The sequence below is a fragment of the Propithecus coquereli genome, unplaced genomic scaffold, assembly GCF_000956105.1.
Source record: "Propithecus coquereli isolate 6110/MARCELLA unplaced genomic scaffold, Pcoq_1.0 Scaffold140, whole genome shotgun sequence".
In the NCBI taxonomy this organism is placed as follows: domain Eukaryota; kingdom Metazoa; phylum Chordata; class Mammalia; order Primates; family Indriidae; genus Propithecus; species Propithecus coquereli.
In genome coordinates this window covers 758,186-780,825 of record NW_012138303.1, presented here as the reverse complement: position 1 = coordinate 780,825, position 22,640 = coordinate 758,186, and the positions used below count along the sequence as shown (strand labels likewise).

The following is a 22,640-nucleotide window of genomic DNA, read 5'->3' as shown; positions in this document are numbered from 1 at the left end:
TTTGCTTCTTAAAGGGAAGAATGGCAAGATTGATTTCCAAGTTATGTCCTTTTTCCCATCTGTCAGCCCCTTTATATCACAAAGTTGTTCTACTATTCCCCTGACATTCAGATGTTGGCTTAGAGATGTTTTTCTCAATTGTTCTGCTGAGTATTCACTAACTCCTTTGCCTTTCTTTTTCTGCAACTAAAACACAGTGTTTACCACAGAGCCTGACACCGTGGAGGTGTCTGTAAGAAATATTTGTTGAATTAAAGGTTGGTAAGGTGGCTGCCTGGAAGGACAGGTAGATTATGGCATATAACAGAGCAATGCTAGCAGGCCTATACAGGAATAGTAAGAGTGCCTTTGGCCTTTGCTGTACGGTGCATTCACGCACAGGTAACTGTCAGGTCCCGTGTCCTTTCTGAACTCAAAGACTAGTGTCGCAGGAGAGGAGTCTAATCCACTCCAAAAGCAACTCATTCAAAGGTGGGAGACATACCACCACCTTCAGACCAAGAGGCACAGAAAATTCCACTCTCAGGATACCTATATGCCAGGAAATGTTATGTCAGGAATAAGAAGGTACCTGGGCATTCAAAACAGCTCAAGTCATGACCACAATAAGCATCAGTTTCCTGGTCTATAAAAGAATGATAAATCCTTCCCATTCTTGCTTGAAATTCCTATTAAGTCCCAGAAACAACCACAAGACTGTTTCCTCCTGGTCGTCTTCAATGACTGTGCAGTATGCAATGCTAGGTAGACTATTCGGAAACTGGAAACCACATCTGAGACACACAGGCCCCTGGTGTGAATCAGCTCATCCCAGTCCATGCATTCTAGCCACCCAAAATGACAGGCCCTCTGTCTGTACCCCGAGAGGCCGCAGGTCAGCTATCCAGAGGCATCTAAAACAAAAGAGCAGAGACAGAAGAGGAGATGTCTGTGAAATGATGGATCTTTGCTGAAATAAGCTTATGAGCCACGAGCTACCCAGAAGTAGACTAGCCCCTGCACAATGAGATAATAATAACTGTCATTTACTGGGAATCAACCAAGTTTCAAACCCTTGATTTACATTACCTCTTTTCATTCTTACAGCAACCCACAGAGAAGATATTATAACCCCCTTTTTGCTGATTAGGAAATAGAGTCCTGGAGAGGGGAAAGGGTTTACCCAAGTTCTCACTGCTTGTGAGTGTAGGGCAAGAATCAAACTCAGACCTGTCTAACTTTAGATCCCAAGCACCACAATATGGAGAATGAGACTTCCCCATAACTCCTGCTGACATTTTTTTTTATTTCTTGTGTTATAATATTCAGGATTATGAACTGACAAGGATAATCCCAAAGTACAGTCAGGCATTTTCCAGAATTCATGAGGTAACCACTGCCTCTCTCATCTAATTTATTGGAGAACAAGAAGAGTTCCAAGATACGTCGAAAAGAATATTTCTATAATGAATCCACAAAAAAAAAAAAAAATCAGTTCCAAGGTTGTAGAAGGAAACTAAGACTAGTGTCTAAATGCCAGTGATGATGAGTGTGACTCGGAAGAGGAGAAAGAGATGCATCAAACAGTGAGAGCAGCAGGAGAGGCAGCTGGATCTTCCAAAGTGGCAACATCCCATATCCCAAAGAAAATTAGAAGGATGAAGAAAGAAGGATTCACAGACTCCAGTATGTGTGAATAATCTTCTTTTTGGCTCCAGTGAGAAGAAAAGTCATACTAGAGGTTGGTGCTTCTCTGATAAGGACCTCAGAGGCTAATATGAACAGGACAAAATCACTTTATTCACACAATAAGCAAACATTTTCTAAGTGCCTATTGTATGCCGAGTCCCCTGTTAGGGCCAGGTGAGTGCAGAACACAAGGAAAGAAGCAGCAGCATAAGCCTCACAGTGCAGTTCAGGCCACCCCATAAACAGAGGCCATGGCATTGCTGCCTTAATCCAAATAATAAGACATTCTTTGCAGAAAGAGGCCCTCATGATGGGGACTTCACAACCCAAACCTCCTCTGGGAAAATCCCTCTACAAAAGCGGAGCACCTAAAAAAGCTGTGCCTTAGCCAAGGAATAAATCTTGGGCATAATCTATTTTTTTCTCTTCTTCTTTTTTTTTTTAACTTGGCCAGGTACTGAAGCAGTCATAATCTAAAATACAAACTGGTTTTCAGGAAGAAAAAGTTTTTAATGATAAACAAGCCCCAATAAACAAGCAAAAAACACAGTTTTATCCCATGGTGAGAGATGCTAAAAGGAAATAAAATACAAAAGATATCATTAGGGAGAGGAGCAAAAAATGAAATTCTGACTAAATACTCTTCAGTGATCCCAAAAATGAAGAAAAAAAGGGAGGCGATTTTTAACATAAAACTAAATGCAGCACGGTGTACTGGATTAGATCCTGGAATGGATAAAGACATTAGTGGGACATCTCATGAAATCGAGTAAAGTCTATAGTAAGAGTGCTATGCCAATGTCAATTTCTTAGTTTTGATAAATATACCACAGTTTATAAAATGTTAACATTAAGGAAAGCCGGATGTAGGAATACAGGAACTTGTGCGCTATTTTGCAATTGCTCTGTAAATCTAAAATTTTATTTCAAAATTTAAAAAACATCTTATCTTAAAAAGTTTTTTAAAACTGCTGCACTAGACACTCTCAGATGACCTCTGATTTTAAAGATAATTAAGAAATGCGACAATGCAACATGGACCAGCCAGAAACCAATAAGTGCCTTCCGCATCCAGTTCAAAAAAGCTCATGAAATCATGGACTACATGAACAGAGTAAGATATCCAGGACAAGTAGTAATAGTGACTCTCTGCTAGTTCAGATCACATATGGAAAACTGTATTCCCTGCTTGGTGGTATCTCTTAAAGAGACTGTAGTATTTTCCCAGATAGAGCAAAAAGTCTCTTAGAAGAGCTAGTTGGAAGAATGGGGAAGAACTAGAAAGGAAAAAAAGAAAGCTTAGAAAGTCTCTTAGATCTTAGCAAGGATTTCTGTCTTCAACTTGAAGAGCTGCCACATGTAGGGGAGACTGGCTTCTTTTGTGAGTTCCTGCAAGTAGAGCTACGACCAAGGTCTGAGATTACACATGGAGACAGACGTTGGAGCTTGATATAGCAATTCTGACAATTTACACTCAGGATCGAGGTCAAGAGTTCCTGTGATATTGTGAAATATATATGTGGTCTTCATTTGGTTTCCTGGCAAAAAGCTCCTAAAACTCTAAGAAAATACATAGTGGTAAGAATGTCTTTTGTATGCTAATGAGATGATCAGTAGCTGGGCCCCCTTTTGGGGGCATGTCGCCAGAAAGACCAAGGCATGATTAGAGGGCTGGGACTTTCAGCCCCGTCCCCCAAATCTCCAAGGAGGGGAGAGGGGCTGGAGGTTAAGCTGATCACCAATGGCCAATGATGTAATCAATCATGCCTATGCAATGAAGCCTCCATGAAAACCCAGAAGATGAGGGTTCAGGGAGTTCCCAGATAGCTGAACACATGGAGGTTCCTAGAGGGTGGGGCACCCAGAGAGGGCATGGAGGCTCCAGCCCCTTCCAGCATACCTTGCCTCATGCATCTCTTCACCTGGCTGTTCATTTCTATTCATTAAAATATTCTTTGTAATAGATGCATAAACATAAATGAAGTGTTTCCCTGAGTTCTGTGAGTTGCTCTAGCAAATTAATTGAACCCAAGGAGAGGGTTTTAGGAACCTCAATGTGTAGGCAGTAGGTCAGAAGTACAGGTGACGACCTACTACTTACATCTGAAGAGGGGCTGGGGAAGTCCTGTAGGATTGAGTCCTTCACCTGTGGATCTGACGTTATGTCCAGGTAGATGGTGTCAGAATTGAATTGAATTACAGGACACCCAGCTGGTGCCCACTGGGGAATTGCTTGGAGTTTCGGGGAAACCCCCCACACATTTAGTGTCAGCAGTGTTGGCTGAGTGAAGAGTAGAGAGCAGGAAAAGCACTCTGGTATTTTCCCCCTGTATCTCTTTAGTTCCCCGTGGTGGAAGATACTCGGGCGGAAGCTGGGTGAGCATCTGCTGGGAGTCTGGACTGGATGAGCTCCGATGTGCCTGCCAATCTCAAGCCCCTGATTCTCTGGTGAAGGAGACGAGCTCAGGTGTGAATGTTGCGGGGTCTTGCCTGGAGACCTTGGGCATCCAGGTTGTCCAGTGACCCCCAAGAAAACTGTCTGACTCTGGCTACAAATGCCATTCATCTGCTTGGGAGGCTGCCTCAAGGCCACCGGCAAAGCAGGGATCAGGACAAAAAGGTTGAGCCACATCAGAAAAGAGCCTCTGACAGCCAAAGATCTCCTGAGTTTGGTGTCCCATGTGGTTGTGAACGTTCCAAGTGCTTTTGTGTAAGTCAGATCGGTCAGCATCATAAAACCATAGATTCTAGAATCCTAGATTAAAGCAGCCCTAGAGATCATCGGTGCAGTCTTCTACCAACTGTGATTAAAATGTGAAGGGACAAGCAAATTCACTTCCCACAAAGGTAGTTCAGTCTGCACCCTTGTTGGACACAGTGCTACACTATATGGAACCAAAATCTGTCATTTCTCCCCTAGTACATGGGTCTGTAACCTTGGGTGTGACTCTCATATATTGCTTAGCCTTATTTTTACAAAGCTAAATATACTGAGTTTCTTTCGTCATTTATCATTAACAAGCTAATCACTTTTCTCAAGACTCTCTAGGTACTCAATGACCTCCTAAAATGCATCATTTAAAATTAGCCCAGGTATTCTAAATGTGTTCTAACACAAAAAAATAAATAACAGAACTATAATTACATGTTAGGGTCACTATACTTCTATTAATGTAGCATTTGTCTTCTTAGCCCTTATTGACCTTATCAACTACAACCCCACATGGAATTCCACCCAAACAGGCCCCATTTCCTACTAATACAATTGAATTTTGGAGCCTGATGGTTAGATTTCATCTCGCCAACTTTGTGCTGATCTGTTAGTGTGTCAAAATGTTTTTGAACCTTGAGAGTATCAGCTGCCACGCCAGCATTCCCTGCCAGGTTTGTGTCATCTGCAAATTGAATAAACCTGCCTTGTGTGTCTTCATCCGAATCATTGATAAAAGTGTTAAAGATGACAGGTCAATCATTCACTCAACAAATATTTACTAAACATCTACAATATATACGTATGGTGCTCAAGACAGAAACCAGAGGGGAAATTGTATTTGTACTAGGACAGAATCTAATATTGTTTACTTTCTGTAAACCTCTAATATGAGGTGGACTTCGCTCCTTGAAGATTTAATTCAACTCATTAAGTACTTATTGATCACTTACTCTCCTCTTGGCCTCATGCTAAGCTTTGTTAAGGGAACAAAGGAATTAAAAGCTACAACCCTATTCTCTGGAAGTTTGTCCTCTCATTAGTGAAGGACACTTGGATACACAAAACATTTTACAACACAAGACAGGCAGCATTTATATAATTGACAAAAATCTGTGATCCAAATGAGATATTTCATTCTAGTTGAGACTTGAATGTCATTTCATTTAAAACCACAAAAATAATTATTGATTTTTAGAGTTGAGAGGGATAACAGAGATCTTCTAGAACCACTGTCCCGTCCCACACCACCAATATTACTTTCAACAAATGGGGAGGTAGTATCTTGAATAGTCTTACTCTTTGTTAGACCTAATAATTATAATGACATTCCAACATCCTCTGTGTTGAGCTGAAAAGTGTTTCCCTGTACTCCTTTCTATCTACAGTGAAAGCACTCAATGATTATGTTGAATAATTAAATAAATGAATTTTAATTCTGCTCTCTGAACTTAGGAAAAAAATCAGTCTGATCCAACCATTTGAAGGCAACAGTTATGTCCTTATTTAGTCTTTACTTTTCTAGCCTAGACAATTCCTTCATTTGACATGGTTTTGAGACCTCCCTACTCCCGCACCGTTCTTATCATTCATATGATGAGGCTGTGCCTGGTGTAAAGCGAGCACTCAAGATATGCCTACTGAATACATGAATGAATGAACTGGAAAGCTCCAATTTGTCGATATCAGCCTCAAAGAGAAATTCCCAGAACTGAACATATTGCTGAAAATGTGACCAGAAAAGTGGACCTGTTGCAGTTCCTTCACTCTGAACGTTATAATTCTATTAATCTATCAATGCTGCTCAGATCCAGATTTCTCTTATTGCCTTTTTGTGCAGGGGTGGGAGGATAAGGATAATACACTAATGCCTCATGTTGATGTTGCAGTCAAGGAAAATCTGTAAACTTTTAACACAGGGGCCAATTGGATAACTTACTATCAAGCCCCACACAATTGTGTACCAAGAGAAGCTACACCATAGCATTTGTGACCATGTGAGAAGGAATGGTTATGTTCCCCTGGGTGTGCATGTCTTTCTATGATCATGCTGATATACTGATGACTAGAGCACCTAAGCCCTTTGGGAATTTGAAAATTTTGCAATATTCTGGGGAGGAGACCTGAGTGGGTGGGCACAGCACGACACCTGGGGGGAAATGACAGGGTGAGCTGACCTTGTGACACCAAGTGGAGGCATTAGAAAAGGCCCATTTACCCTTGACGGTGATATTCAGTACGTCAGCGCCAGTGTTCCTGACAAAGAGAAATTTCTCTCAAATTAAAATAAATCCAGGAAAACTTAAAACCAACAAGCCCGATAGGAGTTTGGATTGTCCTAGCATCACATGTCTTAAGGCTGCAAGCAGGGTCAGACAAGAAGAACCAACTAACTGGGAGGCAAAGGAAGCAAAACACAACACTATGAAGACGCTAACACCAGCCAGCAGGTGTTAAACACCGACATTTATTGAACGCCAGGCTTTTATATGCATTATCTTGTTTATTTCCCTATTAGGTAGGCATGATTATCACTATTTTGCAGTTGTAGAAATGGCGGCTTAGAGAGGCTCAGAATCTTGCCCAAAGTCGCATAGATGTAAGTGGTACAGCCTGGATAAAGCACCCACCTGTCTGTCTCCAGAGCTTCTGTTCTTCAGCACCATGCCATACTTTCATTTCATTGTTTATTCATTCTTTAGCAAAGAGTTGATGGAGCACCCTCAGTGTTCCAGGCCTATGCTAAGCCCTGTGGGTGCCATGGTAAAAAAGACACATACTGTCCCTCATGGAGTTTAGCACTCTGAACAGACTGAACAACAGCCAAATGTAACCACAGTAAAGTGGGATAAACGTCCCAGCAGGAGAAGTTATGGGTAAACTCTCCCAACATCAGGGAATAAGAGTCTTCCTGATGAAGTAGGTGTTAGAGGGAAGCTTGAAGGATAAGCTAGCAAGACAAAAGAAGGAAGGAGAGGGGCAGAGCGGGAAGAGACACTGATAGGCGCTGGTGTCCCCAAGGCTGGAGTGTGGAGTGAGAGAGATCAGAGGCCCCTGAAGAGGCCAAAGAGAGGGGCAGAGTGAGGCTGCAGAGGTGTCCCTGGTCAGCACTTTACCGGGCTTGGAAATGGACCAGAACGGGCAATGGCAAGAACTAGTAAGGTCACGTGAATTTTATCTCATTGGATCTCACAGATTCTTGTGGATAAGACAATGCTGCCCTGTGGGGACTAATACCCCAAAAAGGCATCCCATGCTTAATCTAGGCAGTTTTAATTTAAGGTAATTTCTTTGGCCTTGTGAAACCTGCTCTATAAAATCTCTGAACCTCTCCTGTCTCCTCTCTTTCCCCTCCCCTCATGGCAATGAGGGGGAAGTGTCAGGTGGGTGACGAGGAGAAGGAACAAAATCATTCTAGTTCCTTTCTTTATGTGACCCGCCAAGCCTTAGAGAGACTCCATCCTTCCCCCTTGACAGACGAGGAAACAAAAGCCTAGAGCGGTTCAGTGACTGCGGTAGCCTGAATTACTGGTTCTAATTCATCATTCTCTCTGATAGGATTAGGTGTCTATACCCTCCCACGGCTTTGGGGTACATGGAGTGTATTTCCTCTCCACTTGACTTTGGGTTTCAAATTGACGCTTGCGTTAGCCAACGGGATATTAGCAGACACAATGTGCGCAGAGGCTTGAAATGTGCTTGTGTGGCACTTTTACCACTGCCGGGAAATCATGCCCCGTAGCTGCTTCTCCTCAAACCTGGACTTCAGAATGAGTCACACAGAGCAGACCTAAACCTGGTCTACAGCCTGGAGCTCAGCTCAGCTGAGATCAGCAGACTCCAGCTAACTGGAAGCCTTCAGCCTGAAGCAGAGTCACTCCAGTTAACTCAGAGACTTGTGCATGTGTGAGATGTTTATGGCTGTATACCATGGAGTTTCGGGGTAATTTGTTACACACCATTGTCATGGTAGTAGCTGACTGATAAGAGATTACTGAGTTTATAGAGAAAGTTCCTGTAATACACAGAACTGCCTTGCCATGGAGCTAGGCTGCCCTAGTGGCTGGCCCTCTAGGCAAGAAGCAACTCATATGGCCACCCCACCCCACTCTACCCACCCTGCCTCAGCCCTGCCCACCATCGGGCACTCACCCGAGTCTGAGGCTGCTGGGCTCACCAGGCTGAGCAGCTCCCGCTCCTTCTCGTAGTCCCCCTTGCAGAGCAGCTGCCCTTCCTTCAGGACAAACTCGTCGCCCTTCTGCAGTTGCCGCTCGCAGACGCAGCAGCAGAAGCAGCTGAGGTGGTATACGCTCTTCTGGGCCCGCATCACAAACTCATTGGGTGCGATGGCTTCGAAGCAGCCCCCACATTTGACAGCGAACAACCTGGCAGCAGGAGAGAAAGGGAGTGAGTAAGGTGTGGCTTGGGCTTCAGTCTCCCCTGAAGTCCACAGCAAAAGGGACTTTGAGAACTGGGATGAGGATGCTTAGAATCGAATAGACTTTAAATCCAGTTATTTATTTCCCTGAGGAGGCTGCACTAAAGCATTCAGTTGAGTCACTCTTTCAAAGGCTTAAGAAAAGAAAGGCTAAAGACGCTGGAGGAAGGATGTCTGAGCTAATGCCCAAGGTGTATTTAGTGTGGTCCATGACACGGTGTCCCCAAAGGTTGGTCTCCAGACTGGTGCCAGACTGTCCAGAATCCCAGAGGGAGCTTATTATCTAAATCAACAACAACAACAACAAAAATGTCCAGGCCCACTCCCAGCAACATGTAAAGGGTATGCCCCAGAATGTAAATGTTTAACAAACTCCCCAGATGTGATTCGGCTCCTAGATGCGTAATCTAGTTTTTGAGAGATAAATTGCATCCCAACCTCCCAGCCTGATATTCAACGTATTTAGTCCATTTCTCAGTACTTAACTTTTATTTCATTTCATTTATTTTCAACAAAACACTTAGAAAGTGTCTATTTCATATGCGAAACCAAAAGCGGTAAGTGCTAGCGATGTGAAGATGAATAAAAGAAAATCCCTTCCAGAAATGAGTTCAGGCTAATGGAAGACACAGACGATATCCAAATAATTAAAGCAGAGGGCTACAGGAGTGCAGAGGAGGAAACAACTAACTGGCAGGGAGTGAGTAGGGGGATTTGCATGTTATTATGTGTTCAATAAGTCTTGAGCAAACGAAAGCTAGGAAGGAGGGCAGGCTGGCGGGCATGAAGGGGTAGAGGAGGGGCACTCCAGCCCAGGGAACAGCCTGTGCCAAGGCCTGAAGTTGTGAACCTGAGGTTGTGGTGTGTACCCCACCAGGTTGGAGGCAGGTGCCGCAGGAGGGGTGGCAGGTGAGGTAAGCCGTGACCCCATCACACACTAAGGGGCTGGACATCATCTGGCAAGCAATTGGAAGTGAGTGAATGATTTTTTTAACATGGTAAGAGCCACATTTTGGAGAAGGAACTCTTGGTACTATGAAAGGTGGCATGGAAATGGGGGTAGAGAGGTGAGTGAGCAGCAGAGAAATAATCACGGTTAGCACTTGTGCAGCAGCAGGGATGGCAGAGAGAAGGGGGCAGAAGCCACAGCAGGGAGACAGGGCAGCGTGGGGACGGCGCCCGGGCTCCTGGCGGTCAGAGCTGCCAGGTGATGATAACGCTGGGGCTCGTGTATACAGCGTTGCTGATATCCTACCGCTGGGCCTGTTTACACCATTTCGCCCTCCTGGAAAGCCCTTCCTGCTCTGTGTAATCTACTGAATCCAAACCACCCTTCAGCTCCCACCTTCTCCCCGAATCCTGCCCTGATCTGCCCTCCCCCAGCCTGAAGTGACTGCCCCTTCCTTGAACGCCTGTACCACCATGAACCGTCTGCGCTGGTCATTCAGCGGCTATCTGGAGATGTCTCAGGACTTTAATACAAACAGTAGTGGGATCCGGAGGCCCAGCTTCTGCTGCCAGCTCTGCACATAGCTGTGTGCAAAACCTCCAACTGGCGGTTTCTCCCCTTTTCACCTCCTTTTCTCTGGCTGTTGTCAAAGAAGTTAGGCCAGACCATCTCTTCTAGCTCCAAAAGTCCTACAGTCATTGCTTCCTCTTGCTGGCTCACAATATTATCTTAATCTTGCCTTATTATTTAACTTTTTCTAAGTTTATAACTTGTCAACAGCTCGTATTTCAAGAATAACCCTATGGCTATGGAATATTTATATATTCCCCGACCTCTTGCACTTGGTGGCTACTCAATAAAAGTTGATTTGATTTGACCCGTGGATCTTATTTGTTCTCCCTCTTTCTGAAATAACATGTGTAAAGAGCCTAGCATAGCAGCCGACGCATAATAAGTAAAGCTGTCTCTTCCCTTCCTTATCACTCCAGTTAAATAACAGTTCTGGGTAGCCCATGAAAGACCCCAAATTTAAAGCAGATCTCTCTGTTTCTTTTCTCCTTTTTTAAAATTGCTTGATAATACCATAATTGCATTTGTCAAAGCTTTGGCATAAGCACAGAGATAATATACCCTAAAAATATCTCTGGGATTCATTCACTATAGCACACATTTTACTATTTCCAAAATAAAGAGTTGTTTTCTTTTTTAAAGTAGTAGCACAATGGAGGGGGGGAACAACCTCACAAACACTCTCCGTTTGTCCCCACATACCAGAGGAGTCAGTAGATGTGGGCAAGTCAGATGGTATAAGGGAGAGAAGGGCAAAGAGAGGTAGTATGGCCAGAGTGAACAGATAAAGTTACACACCCACTCCCCTCTTCACGAAGACAGGCGTGAGCTGACGCCAGCTTGCTCCGCGAATGAGCTCTGCCTTGGCAGCAGCTAAGAAAATGTGAACAGCTGAAAAGCATTTTCCTATAGACAGGCCAACTAGCATGATGGCCTAAGGCTGGCCAATCCCATCTCAAAAGCCAATCACACATTCATTTAATCATTTATTCTTTTCATTCATTCTTTCTTTATTCAGAAGCATCCACCGTGCACCCTGCAACCACATGCTCTGTCTTAGCAGGGAGAAGGGGAAAGAAGCCACCACCCTGACAGCATTCATGTACATAAACAAGTATGTGTTGAGTGTCTGTTGTGAGTCAGGCATTGTTGCAGGCACAGGAGGATACACAACACACCCCTGAACTCACGGAGCTCACATGCTTGTGGAAGAGACAGTAAACTAACAAACAAACAAATAAACAAATATCTACCCTTAGGGATTTACCTTTAAGAAACAGAATATATTTATTAATAATAAGAACGGTACAAAACAATGTCCCATGAATACAAACTAGAATGACATAAAGCTATAGCATATAGAAGTAATTAGAGTATTTAATTACCTCCCAACTCTAAAAGTGTACTAGTTTGTGACTCTAAATTAATACATGCGCACTGGGCGTTTATCTTGGAAGCTTCCTAGAGGAAGGGAAGAGTTTTGAGGGTGGAGAGAAGAGGAAGTCAAGGAGGGGCTCCCACGGAGGCGTCACACACAGACTGCATGAGAAAGAGGGAGCCATTCAAAATCCTTGAGTGGAGAAAGCCAAGGCTGGAGGCAGAGGCTGAAGCCTCCTCCCACGAATCCCCAAGGGAATAGCCTCCCAGCAGAGGCCATTCTGCAGATTGGACGTGCAAATGCTGTCTCCCTTTCAACACACGCCCTGAGGCACCACCCCAGTCCTCCCTGCCCCTGGCCATCAGGACCACCTCAGAGATACCTGCCTGCTACGCCTCCCCTCTGCCTCTCAGCTTCAGGGAGAGGGGAGGAATTGGGTATGCTAGAGCCCACACACCAGAACTCCAGGTGCCCGCAGCCCTTCCCCTGCCCTATCCCTTCCTCTGGCTGCCCAGTATGGTTTATTCTCTCTGTGTCTGAACCTCTGGACACATCAGTCCCTTGAATATTTGCCTTCACTCCCTCCCCCCACGCTGGACGCTGTGCACTCGGCAGAAAATCCACCCGGTTCATCCTTGGGCCCCAAGTCCCCAGTCACTGTTTGCCGACCTGAGCAAACTAATCAGTGCTTTTCCAGGAGCTGCTCAAAGGCCCTTTGTCCCCAAGCCCTCCTTCTCCTCCCCTTCCCCTGGAATGGACTGTTAAACAGACTCAGGGCAAAGGCTTCCAAGGAGTCAACAAGCACTTGAGAATCCGCAGCAGCAGGTGGTGGCATCTGTGCTTGTCTAACTTCCACCCTGTTAACCGTCTCCTCTTTTTCTTCCCTTCTTAATTTCATCCCCCCACTCCAAAAATTTCCCCCAAGTTGGAGAAGGGAGGGCTGACGTGAGCTTGACAAAGAAAGCCCACCGTGTTGACTCAGAGGTGGCTGGAGGAAGTGGTGGGAGTGGTCTGGAATGGCCATGGTCACTGGAGATTGCGGACAAGAAAGAGCGGGCCGGTCCTGTTTCCCTCCACTCTCTCCATCCGCCCTCTCCCTCCGGGCCCAAACCAGGTCAACCTTGCCGTACCACCTTGACTCTTGTTACCTTCACCAACCCCAGAGCAATTCAAGGAGAAAAGGCACATGCTGCCCACCACCTGTGTGCCAGATGTGTACACAGCTGTACGGGTACCACTGTGGACCCAGCTGCCGACCGTACACCTCCCACAAGTTGTTTTCTCTAAGGCTCAGACAAGCAGAGAAAAGGATTTGTTCAAAAGTCTAGGTCATAATTAAAACACAGTCTGTCTCTTCCTAATGCTCTGGACGGCATCCCCCATGGCTCTTCCCCTCTGAATGCTAATGAGACCTCACTCTGGGTTCCGAGCCCGGCAGCCTGGCTGTGCCCGGGAAATGCCTGGCTCACCTGGGCACACATAACCACGCTCAACTTTCCTCCCTTCTGTAAATGCTCCTGCCCCTGAAAGCTCTCCGAATGACTCCTTATCTCCTCTTTGCATCTCATTCCCTCGCCTATAAGATGGGAATGGTAGTATCTGCCTCCTGGAAAAGCATCCAGCGCAGTGCCTGCCCCAGAGAGTCAGCACCCAGCGCCCTCCGTCTTCTATTGATGGCTCTCTAGGGGGCAGGCGCTGGGGACGCCATGACAAATAAAGCTGCCCCTGTCCTTAGGGAGGTCACATTCTCCAGCAAGCAGCAGAGTCCAAATGACTGACCAGAGTAGGGTGTATTTGGGGTATGCAGAGAGACATAGCTGGGAACAGCACAAAGGAGAGACCCATCCACTTGACTTAGGCTGGGGGTCACAGACTCTTTTGTCTTCTCCTTTCTCTTCCTTTTCTCTCTTCCTCCACCTCTTCTCCTGCAACCTTTCCTGCTCGCTCTGCCAGGCAGGGAAGTAGAGGCTGGCTGAAGTGCCGTCCACGCCTTGCTTACATCTCTTCTTGTACAGCCACAAGCTATAGGATGCACAACTTTCAGTCTCGGTGAGAGAGCCTGGGCTTGCAGGCTCTGGCACTTCTGGGTGGTGTGACCTGGAACACATGGCTTCATCTCTTGCAGCCTCAGTTTGCCTGGATGTGAAAGGCAACAATGACGCCTGCATTCCTGGATTAGTGAGAATTAAATGAGAACACATATGTGGAGTGCTTTGTGACCTATAAGGTGTAGCACAATCTTTAGTCATTTTTATTTGCCCTGCTTGCTGTCTTTTAACCCTTGTGGATTTTTCTTTTTGGCCCCAGACATGGTTCTTGGTGCTTAAGGGTTTTGTGAGCATCATCCTAAGAGAACACTTCCTCTTTAGCACGTGACCCCGTGCACTGACTCCTTCCAGCTTTGACAAGGGCATGACTTCACCTCCAGCGTGCACACCTACCCAGGAGATGACGCAGGAGACTCAGCGATCCATGTACTGCAAGTGCTGTAGGCAGAGTACTCTACTCACACCAAGCTCTGCACCATCTCCCTACCAGGGGCCAAGACCCTGTGAGTGAAGCAATACTTCCTGTAACCAACCCTGGCCACCCTGCCCTGTGCAAAGCAGAAAGGGAAAAGTGACCTGATTCAAGGAAAGAGCATGGGACTTGGAGTGGGAAGATCTGGGTTCAAGAGTTCTGCCTTTTCCAAGGGCCTCACAAAAGCCACCACCTTTCCCTGAGCCTCGGTTTTCTTATATTCCCTTTCCTAATGGAGAAGGACTGCCCTAGATCAGTGCTGTCACGAATTTAGAGGCAGAGGAGGCAGTGTGTCTCTATTCCCTAGGTTCCCCCATCCCACACTTTCAACCAGAGAAACCCCCCCTGCCCACACCTAAATCCAGGTCCCCAGATAGTGTTTTGGTATGACACTGCCTTGCTATGGTAATTCTTGAACAAAATCTTTCCCAGAAGCATATCATTCAAATACATATAAATATAAAACAGCTAAGGCCAAAAGATATTGTTGGAAGATAGCATTTTGCTCCTAAGGCATGCTTAAAACTCACCAGGCTGAATAATTTCTTAATTCACTCCCATTTTTACATTTCGTGCTTTTGTTACAGGGCTTGGGAAGCCTCCTCTGTAACCAAGGAGACATGAATGTTTCAAAAGCAGATATGAAGGCTTGACGCCTGAGAAACTACTAGGGAACAAGTCTAAGGCAATCAACAAAGAAGCACAGGACTTCAGGAAGCAACAGCCCACCCCTGTTCTGCAGGAATTACAGTAGCAAGACGACGACATGCCAAGACACCCGGATTTGGGTGCCTGTTGTGTGATCTTAGGAAAATCATTCCACCATTCTGATGCCGGGGGCCTCATAGTTAGAATATATTTCAGCTCCCAAAATTGTATTCCTGCAAAGGAAAAGAAGCTTGTGGAAATGGTGAGCTACCACCTCTTATATTATTCTGATGGAGCTACAGCCCATCCTTCGAAGTGAAGTATCACAAGAACGGGAAAACAAGCACCACATGTACTCACCATGAAATTGGTACTAACTGATCAGCACTTAGGTGCTCACATGGAAGTAATATTCATCGGGTGCCGGGAGGGTGGGAAGGGGGTGGTGAGGATGGGTAAACTCACAACTAATGGGCGCATAGCACACTGTATGGGGGATGGGCATGCTTGTAGCTCTGCCTTGGGTGAAGCAAAGGCATTATATGTAACCAAAATGCTTGTACCCCCATAATATTCTGAAATTAAAATAAATAAACAAATTGGGAAAAAAAGCTTGTGGGGGACAGGAAAAGGAGAATTAATCTTTATGGAATGCCCACTCAGTACCAGGAACTGTGGTATTTCCATTTTCCATTATCTCACTAAACTTGTGGAGTAGGAGTAAATAGAACTATTTTATCAACTCAAAGAGACTCACTGCATTTCAGCGCAGCTTGGTCCATGATGCCTCATCTCCATAAAAGAGAGACACTCCGCAATGGCTAAGTCATAGGCCCTGTTCTCCATGTCTCCCCATAGCCTCTCTGGCACTGTCTTCAGAGGAGAAACGAGCAGAAAGATCAAGAAGTTAGGATGGCAGCCTCAGCTGAGCTGAGGGGCTCGGGTAGGCCTGTGGCTTTGTAGGGGGTCCTGAGACTCCACTGCAGACATGTAAGTAGGTGAAAGGCAGGAGTTAAAAAAATGAGTTGATCCCTTTAGGCTCAAATACCTGAGGGGATCCCTAAAAAAGGTTTATTCTCTATGAATTTGGGTTGGGAACAAATAGTGTGTGGGCACCTTCTTTGACCCAATACCGCCATCCAAGACTTAACTCTGTCTCCAAAACAATTGGGAAACAAGATAATTCTTGCTGAAACCCCAATCACTGGGTAACCTGGTAGGTCATTGTTTTCAAGGTATAAACAGTGGGGACAGGTTTGGATACAAAAAGAACAAAGGAAGCCCGCCCCGAAAGAGGCTGAATTGTAGAAATTGTAGCACAAGGAGGCAATATGATGAAATCTAATAAACTTAGGTCCAAGTCCCTACTCTCCCATTTACTAGCTATGTGACCTTGGTCAGGCTGTGGCAGCCTTAGTTTACTCATCTATAAAATGGGAATAATAAAAGGACCTACTTCATAGAGTCCAATGAGAATGAACTGCACTAATATATAAAGACTGCTTGGCACTCAATAAAATGGTAACTATTCCAATGATGGTGATGACGGTGGAGAAAAAGATCTGAATGTGAAATATGAGAGAGGAAAGATGAGGAATGGTAATGTCAGCAGCTAAGAGAATAAGCATCAGAGAAGGGGCATGGGAAGAGAAGGACTGGTGTGAGGAGTTCAGGATCAAGGCCACAAACAATGCAAGAATGTCAGAGGCCAACTTTCAGGTGGTGCTGGCCTGGGTTTGGAAGCCAGACCTAACCGTGTGAAGGAGCCAAGAAGACCAGCCAGGTCTGAGTTCCCACCTACCATGATGGGCTCGGGGCAGGGTTTGTGTGAAGCCTATCTGCACAGAAGTTATCTGGATTTACCCAACCGGTGATGGTTAATTTTAGGTGTCAACTTGACTAAGTTAAAGGATACCCAGAAAGCTGGCAAAGCATTACTTCTGGGTATGTATGTGAGGATGTTTCTGGAAGAGAGTGGCATTTGAACCAGGGGACTGAGGAAGGAAGATCCACCCTTGCCCAGTATGGGCAGGCACCAGCTAATCGGTTGAGGGCTCAGATAGAACAAAAAGAAGGCAGAGGAAAGGCGAATTTGTCCTCTTTTCTGGAGCTGGTATGTCCTTCTTCTCCTGCCATTGGACATCAGAACTCCAGGTTCTCAGGCCTTCGGCCTGGGACTGAGAGTGACACCATTGGTTTTCCTGGTTCTCCAGCTCACAGACAGAGTATCGTGGGACTTCTCAGCCTCCACAGTCCAATCACGTGGGCCAATTCCAATAACAAATCCCCTGTTATAGATCTATATCTGTATCTATATCCTTTCTATTGGTTCTGTTTCTCTGGAGAACTCTGACTAATACACCCTACGAACAGTTCTGGCATGGTTGGATGAAATGCCTTCTTGCTCTGTGTATCAAAGTGAAAAACCAAGCAGTGAAATGAGGCTTCATTTTCTAAGTGTCGGTACACCTGAGATTTTCACCCATGGATTTCCAGGGCCTCCTCCATCTTCCACCAGACACCAGACACTAGCTGCTTTGCCATCCCCCACCTACCCTCCAGGCTGATGACACAAGTGCCCCCACACAGGAACACTGCAGACTGTGGCAGCCTTGTGCACACTCAGGGCTCTCCCAAGGCCAGGGCTTTGCAACCCATGAGGACTGAGCAGGAATACAAGGACAGCCCCATCCAGACAGTTCCTGAACCAGGGGTAGGTTTGGAAAGACCAAGATCTACATTAGTCTTGACCCAGAGTCCTGCAGACCTCAAAAAGAGCTTTGCAAAGGCTCCACCCCACAGATGAACAAGTAGAAGGATGGAGGACAAAACAAACACGTGGAAAACTCTGATTGAGCCAATCATTGTGTGCTGTTTTTTTCCCACCAAAATAAGAAGTACAAGTCACCTTTAACCTTGAACAGTGGGCTACTAGGGATCATGCTGCCTTTCCACAGGTACCACTCACTGAAACCAGTTCTGATCAAAGGGCATATGAACCCTTTGGTTTAGAAAGTAGGTGAGGGTCTTGGGCAGCTCTGCAACAAGGCAGGGATCTGGGCACCGCTCAGTTTCCACCCTCTCCACCAGGGGGCAGCATAGCAGCATTCATTCGGTGCCATGTTGACTTGGTAACTGAGGTCATCCAGGCAGAGACAGGGATTGGCCATACGCCAAAACTGTCTGCCGGAAAATCTGCTGCTGGGAGTCTGGGAGACCATGTGGCTAAACTGAAGGAGAGATGATGAGAGAAGAGTATTCAAAAGTATTGGGAACCAAAAGCATGGCTTGTGGCCTTAGAAGTAGTGACACAAGCAACCTTGTCAGCTGGCTCAAGGTCTCTGTCCTTGAGGCTGAGCCAACACCACCACAATAAGCCACTGAGCACGTGGTCCCGGGGCGGTGGGAAAGTCTGCAGGGACAATAGAAGTGGCAGGATCATCTATAGGAGACAGTCTCAAGACTCTGCAGTGGTGAGAAAATGGGAAACAATAAGTGGCTGGCAGAGCCAATCAGGGTCTCTGTCTCCCTGCAGCTCCTGGGGAGCTGTGCGGAGGGCCATACAATGGGATGAACGAGCAGAGAGAGAACCGCTAAGTGTGATGTCTGCACGTCCCAGAGGCTCTGTGAGGCGCTGGCCTCACCAAGAAGAGCGGGTAACACACACCTGTCACAAACGTTGCTGGCAACGGCTTCTTCTACCTTGAAATGGTAGACTAAGCACTTTTCTTGTTCCCACAAAGCATCTGTTCCAGAGTCGGCAGGACACTGTGGGAAGAGCATGGCTTTTGAAGTCTGATAAAACCTGGATTCAAACCGTGGTTCTACCTTTGAGAATGTGAGCAAGTTACAGACTCTCTTGGCGCCTCCGCTTTCTCATCTCTAAAAATGAGATCATAACTACCTTAGGAGATATTTTAGATATTAAATAAGATAATGTATTTGAAGTATCTGCCACTTACTCGCTGCTCACAATAAGTAGTAGCTATTAACTCCCTTTATTGAAATCAATTTAACATATCTGCCCATGTAAATATTTGTGTAAGGTGATTTATTTCAAGACAGCTGACTGAGCCAAAAATAGAACTTCATATGTATCTCGAGGCTCTGTTCTTCATCATTATAACAAATTAAATTAAGCTTCAATAAGCCTTTCATATGTTACTGGAGAAGAGACCAACAAACAAATATAAAAGGCCAAACACTTGAGAGGAAACCGAAGGTCTACCCCACTCCGGCAACTATGGCTATGGTCTATCCTAACCCAAGGTCAATATTGACATTAGCCACCCAGTGTTGACCAACACCACATTCATTGCCTAACACCCAGCATATGTTCAGGAAGTCGGCAGCTCCGTGTGCAGCCGACCAGAGCCAGCAGTTGCTATTTGGTTAATGCTGACATTATCTGGCAAATATTTGGAGCAGACTCTTTCCTCATATCATTTCAGTTCTCAGGTGACTGCCTCTTTCGGAGGCTGCTGACCACCGTGTGGACCTGCACTGAGACATCCGGGTTCTTGCCTTGTTCCCCTAGCTGTCTTCCTCCACCCCCAAGAGATCAGTCAACCTCTTCTATCATCTTCCAAATAGAAAGAAACCAAGGCCCAGAAGGAGCAGTGACCTACCCCAGACCACAAAGAAAACTAAGATTACTGTGAGGGCCAGCCAGAGCCTGGGGCGCAGTCAATGATCAAGAAACAAACAGAAGCCAACCAGTGATGGAAATATATCCCTCCAGGCTCTCAAGCAGTGCTCTGACCAGCTCAGCGAGTGGATGATGTCTGCCCAGATGAATGAGTGCACAGTGTGTGGGATGGTGAGTCTCTCCCACTTGGAAGCTTTCTTTTCCCTCTCCCTCTTCTTCATTGCTGAAACCTGAAAAGCTGCCTGTGAGTCAAGCCCTAGAGCAAAAGACTGTGGTGAAAGTGTGGATTCGAATAACTCAAGCCACGGTGGCATGACTTATATTATAGACTTTCCGTATTGTTACATGTACATGCAAAAAAGGCAAGAAACATAAAACAGACATACAGAAAATATGTTTTCTTTTTAGAGAGTTAAAGATTTGGGTTCCTTTGAAACTGTCAGTTTTACTTTCCCTTCATCCTCATTAGCCTCCTGGGACGCTCTTAAACATACCCGGCAAACAACAGAGCAGGAGGAATGAGGTATTTTTAGCTGATATTCTGGGCACAGATTCCTATTGTTCCACAATTTTTGGCTTGGCTGGATGGCACGTGGCCAATACAATGTATACTCTTACAAAGAATGCATGTTTCCCGGGCTCTGCGAGTGGGTGTGTGTAATAATAGGAAGGACAAGGGCATTATTGATGGCATTTTGATGGGAAAGATTCTGGGATCCCAGCGGGGCAACACCGATCCTATCTGCCTTGGTCACCATCACTTTTCATTCTTTATTACCATTGTGCTATATGTCCCAAAAAAAAAAGAAAAAAAAAGGCCATATTGTCACATCCAAGAGCTCATCATAGAGTCAACTTATTCCAACAGCACTACATTAGGAACTAGATGAATCATGTTGAAGACCAATGATTATGTTCCTAAATCATCTGGTGCATTTGCCTGGCACATGACAATGTTCAAAACAGTGACGATGGCCAGGCGCGGTGGCTCACGTCTGTAATCCTAGCTCTCTGGGAGGCTGAGGCGGGTGGATCGTTTGAGCTCAGGAGTTCGAGACCACCCTGAGCAAGAGCGAGATCCCATCTCTATCAAAAATGGAAAGAAATTAATTGGACAGCTAAAAATATATAGAAAAAATTAGCCGGGCATGGTGGTGCGTGCCTGTAGTCCCAGCTACCCAGGAGGCTGAGGCAGGAGGATCCCTTGAGCCCAGGAGTTTGAGGTTGCTGTGAGCTAGGCTGACAGCACGGCACTCTAGCCTGGGCAACAGAGTGAGACTCTGTCTCAAAAAAAAAAAAAAAAACAGTGACGATTACTGGTGTCTTCCTCCTCCTTATACATAACACCTGCTCTCAAAGGACACCCAGAGTCTTCTAGGGGAGACAAACAAGAAAAGAGAAATATCCACTGACAATCTGAGAAAAAAATCTCCCATCATGGCATAAAAGCCACAGGGAGCTGCTGTGGGACTTTCTTTTTCTAAGTGAGGAGTGAAAAATATCTCCAGATTACTTCAATTTCCAGAATGCCTTTCGTTCAAGGATCTCAAGACATGTGCATTCTTGTACAACGTGTCAGCTTTGAAGTAAATGAGAAAGAAGATCAGATTCTATTATCAGATTCTATTGGCTTTATCACACAGAGGGCAAGATGGGTATCACAGCAGAACGTGACACTTTAACCACACTCCCCAAATCCAGCAATGGTGGAGACTGTGTACAGAATCCCGGGGCCCTGGCTCTCCAGTGCAGCCTCTTTCCCATGAGACTGTGTTGTCTTCCTTTCAAGTTAGACTTCAGGTGTCTTGAGAACTCCTTAGAGCAGGGGTGAGGAACCTTCTCATGTTGGAAGGCTGCATTAATTTAGCTGTAATCAAATAAGGCCACCTTCAAGAAACTTCCATTAGATATACTTAAAGATGTACATTATTTTGTAAAAATCTAACTACTATATACTTAATAATTTCAAAAAATAAAAACTATTTGTTGATTTTAAAGTTAACTACCCTTTTAATGACTTCGTTGTGTCTGCTTTTTGTTGGAAAGCATTTGAATATTTGGTTGCAGCATGGAGGTCCGCAGTTTCAGCTAATCCTCTAGATGGGTAACAGTCATTTGTGACCTTAAAGGCACCTTGATTTCGGTTAGGTAGGAGAATGTAGATTTGCAGCAATAAGTGGCTGAAAAGCAAGAAAGCATTTTTCGGGCATGTTGCCAAAGGCAAGGGTATTCTACTGCATTTTCCCATATTTCAACTGGATCTTTCTTAGCATCAAACAATGACTTTAAAATGTCATCTACTGAGAGCTCAATCAATTCCATCTGCAGTTCTTTAGGTGCCTTGGTGATATCAACTAGGTGAGGCTGAAATGCTAATTTGAGTGTGATGTCATGGTTCTCAAAGTCAGTGAATCTTTCATTGATCGTATTCTTCAATTAATAGGTCCAAAACAGCTGGGTATTCTTCAAATAATTCACATACATCATCCTGCTCATCAATGACCTTTGCTAACTGGGGAATATGTTTGTCTGGAATTTCCTTTTGAAGAAGAAGTGTCTTGAAAAAAGATAGCTTTTTTTGAAATGCTTGGATTTTTTTGCCACGTAGTATACATAGATTTAGTTTTACCTTGCAAAGAAATATTCAACTCATTTTGGTTTGACATGATATCACACAGAAATGCTGCATTCCTATAGAAATCTTCTTTCAATAATTCACATTGCTGATTCTGTTCTTCATAAAATTTAACTGTCTGTTCTCACAGAGATAAAAATTAGCTAACACCTGTCCGTGCAATAGCCAACACACTTTAGAATGATACCGCAAATCCACACTGAATATCTCATCGTTCAGCTTTAGCATGTTATGAAACTGATGATGCCTTGTGGCATTTGCTCAAATATATTAGTTAACAATACTTATAACTTGTTGCAAAATGTCACTTAAAATAGTAGGTTTAGCACAGAGATTTTGCTGATGCAAGATACAATGAAAAGAAATGAGGGCATCTGGATCTGTTAATACTTTTTTTTTATTATTTGTGCAATAAACCCTTCATGTCTTCCTGTCATGGAAGGTGCACTGTCTGTACATACACTCACTAAATTTAC

At 45.0% G+C, this 22,640-nt stretch overlaps 1 protein-coding gene across 1 annotated transcript in view; it reads right to left on the bottom strand.

The window, feature by feature from the left end:
- The window catches only part of LMX1A (LIM homeobox transcription factor 1, alpha), a 148,644-nt gene that overhangs the window by 34,839 nt on the left and 91,165 nt on the right, over positions 1-22,640 (bottom strand). Inside the window, exon 4 of the mRNA XM_012639537.1 lies at positions 8,531-8,763. Within this exon, the coding sequence (XP_012494991.1) occupies positions 8,531-8,763 (233 nt within the window). The remainder of the gene's footprint in view (positions 1-8,530; positions 8,764-22,640) is intronic.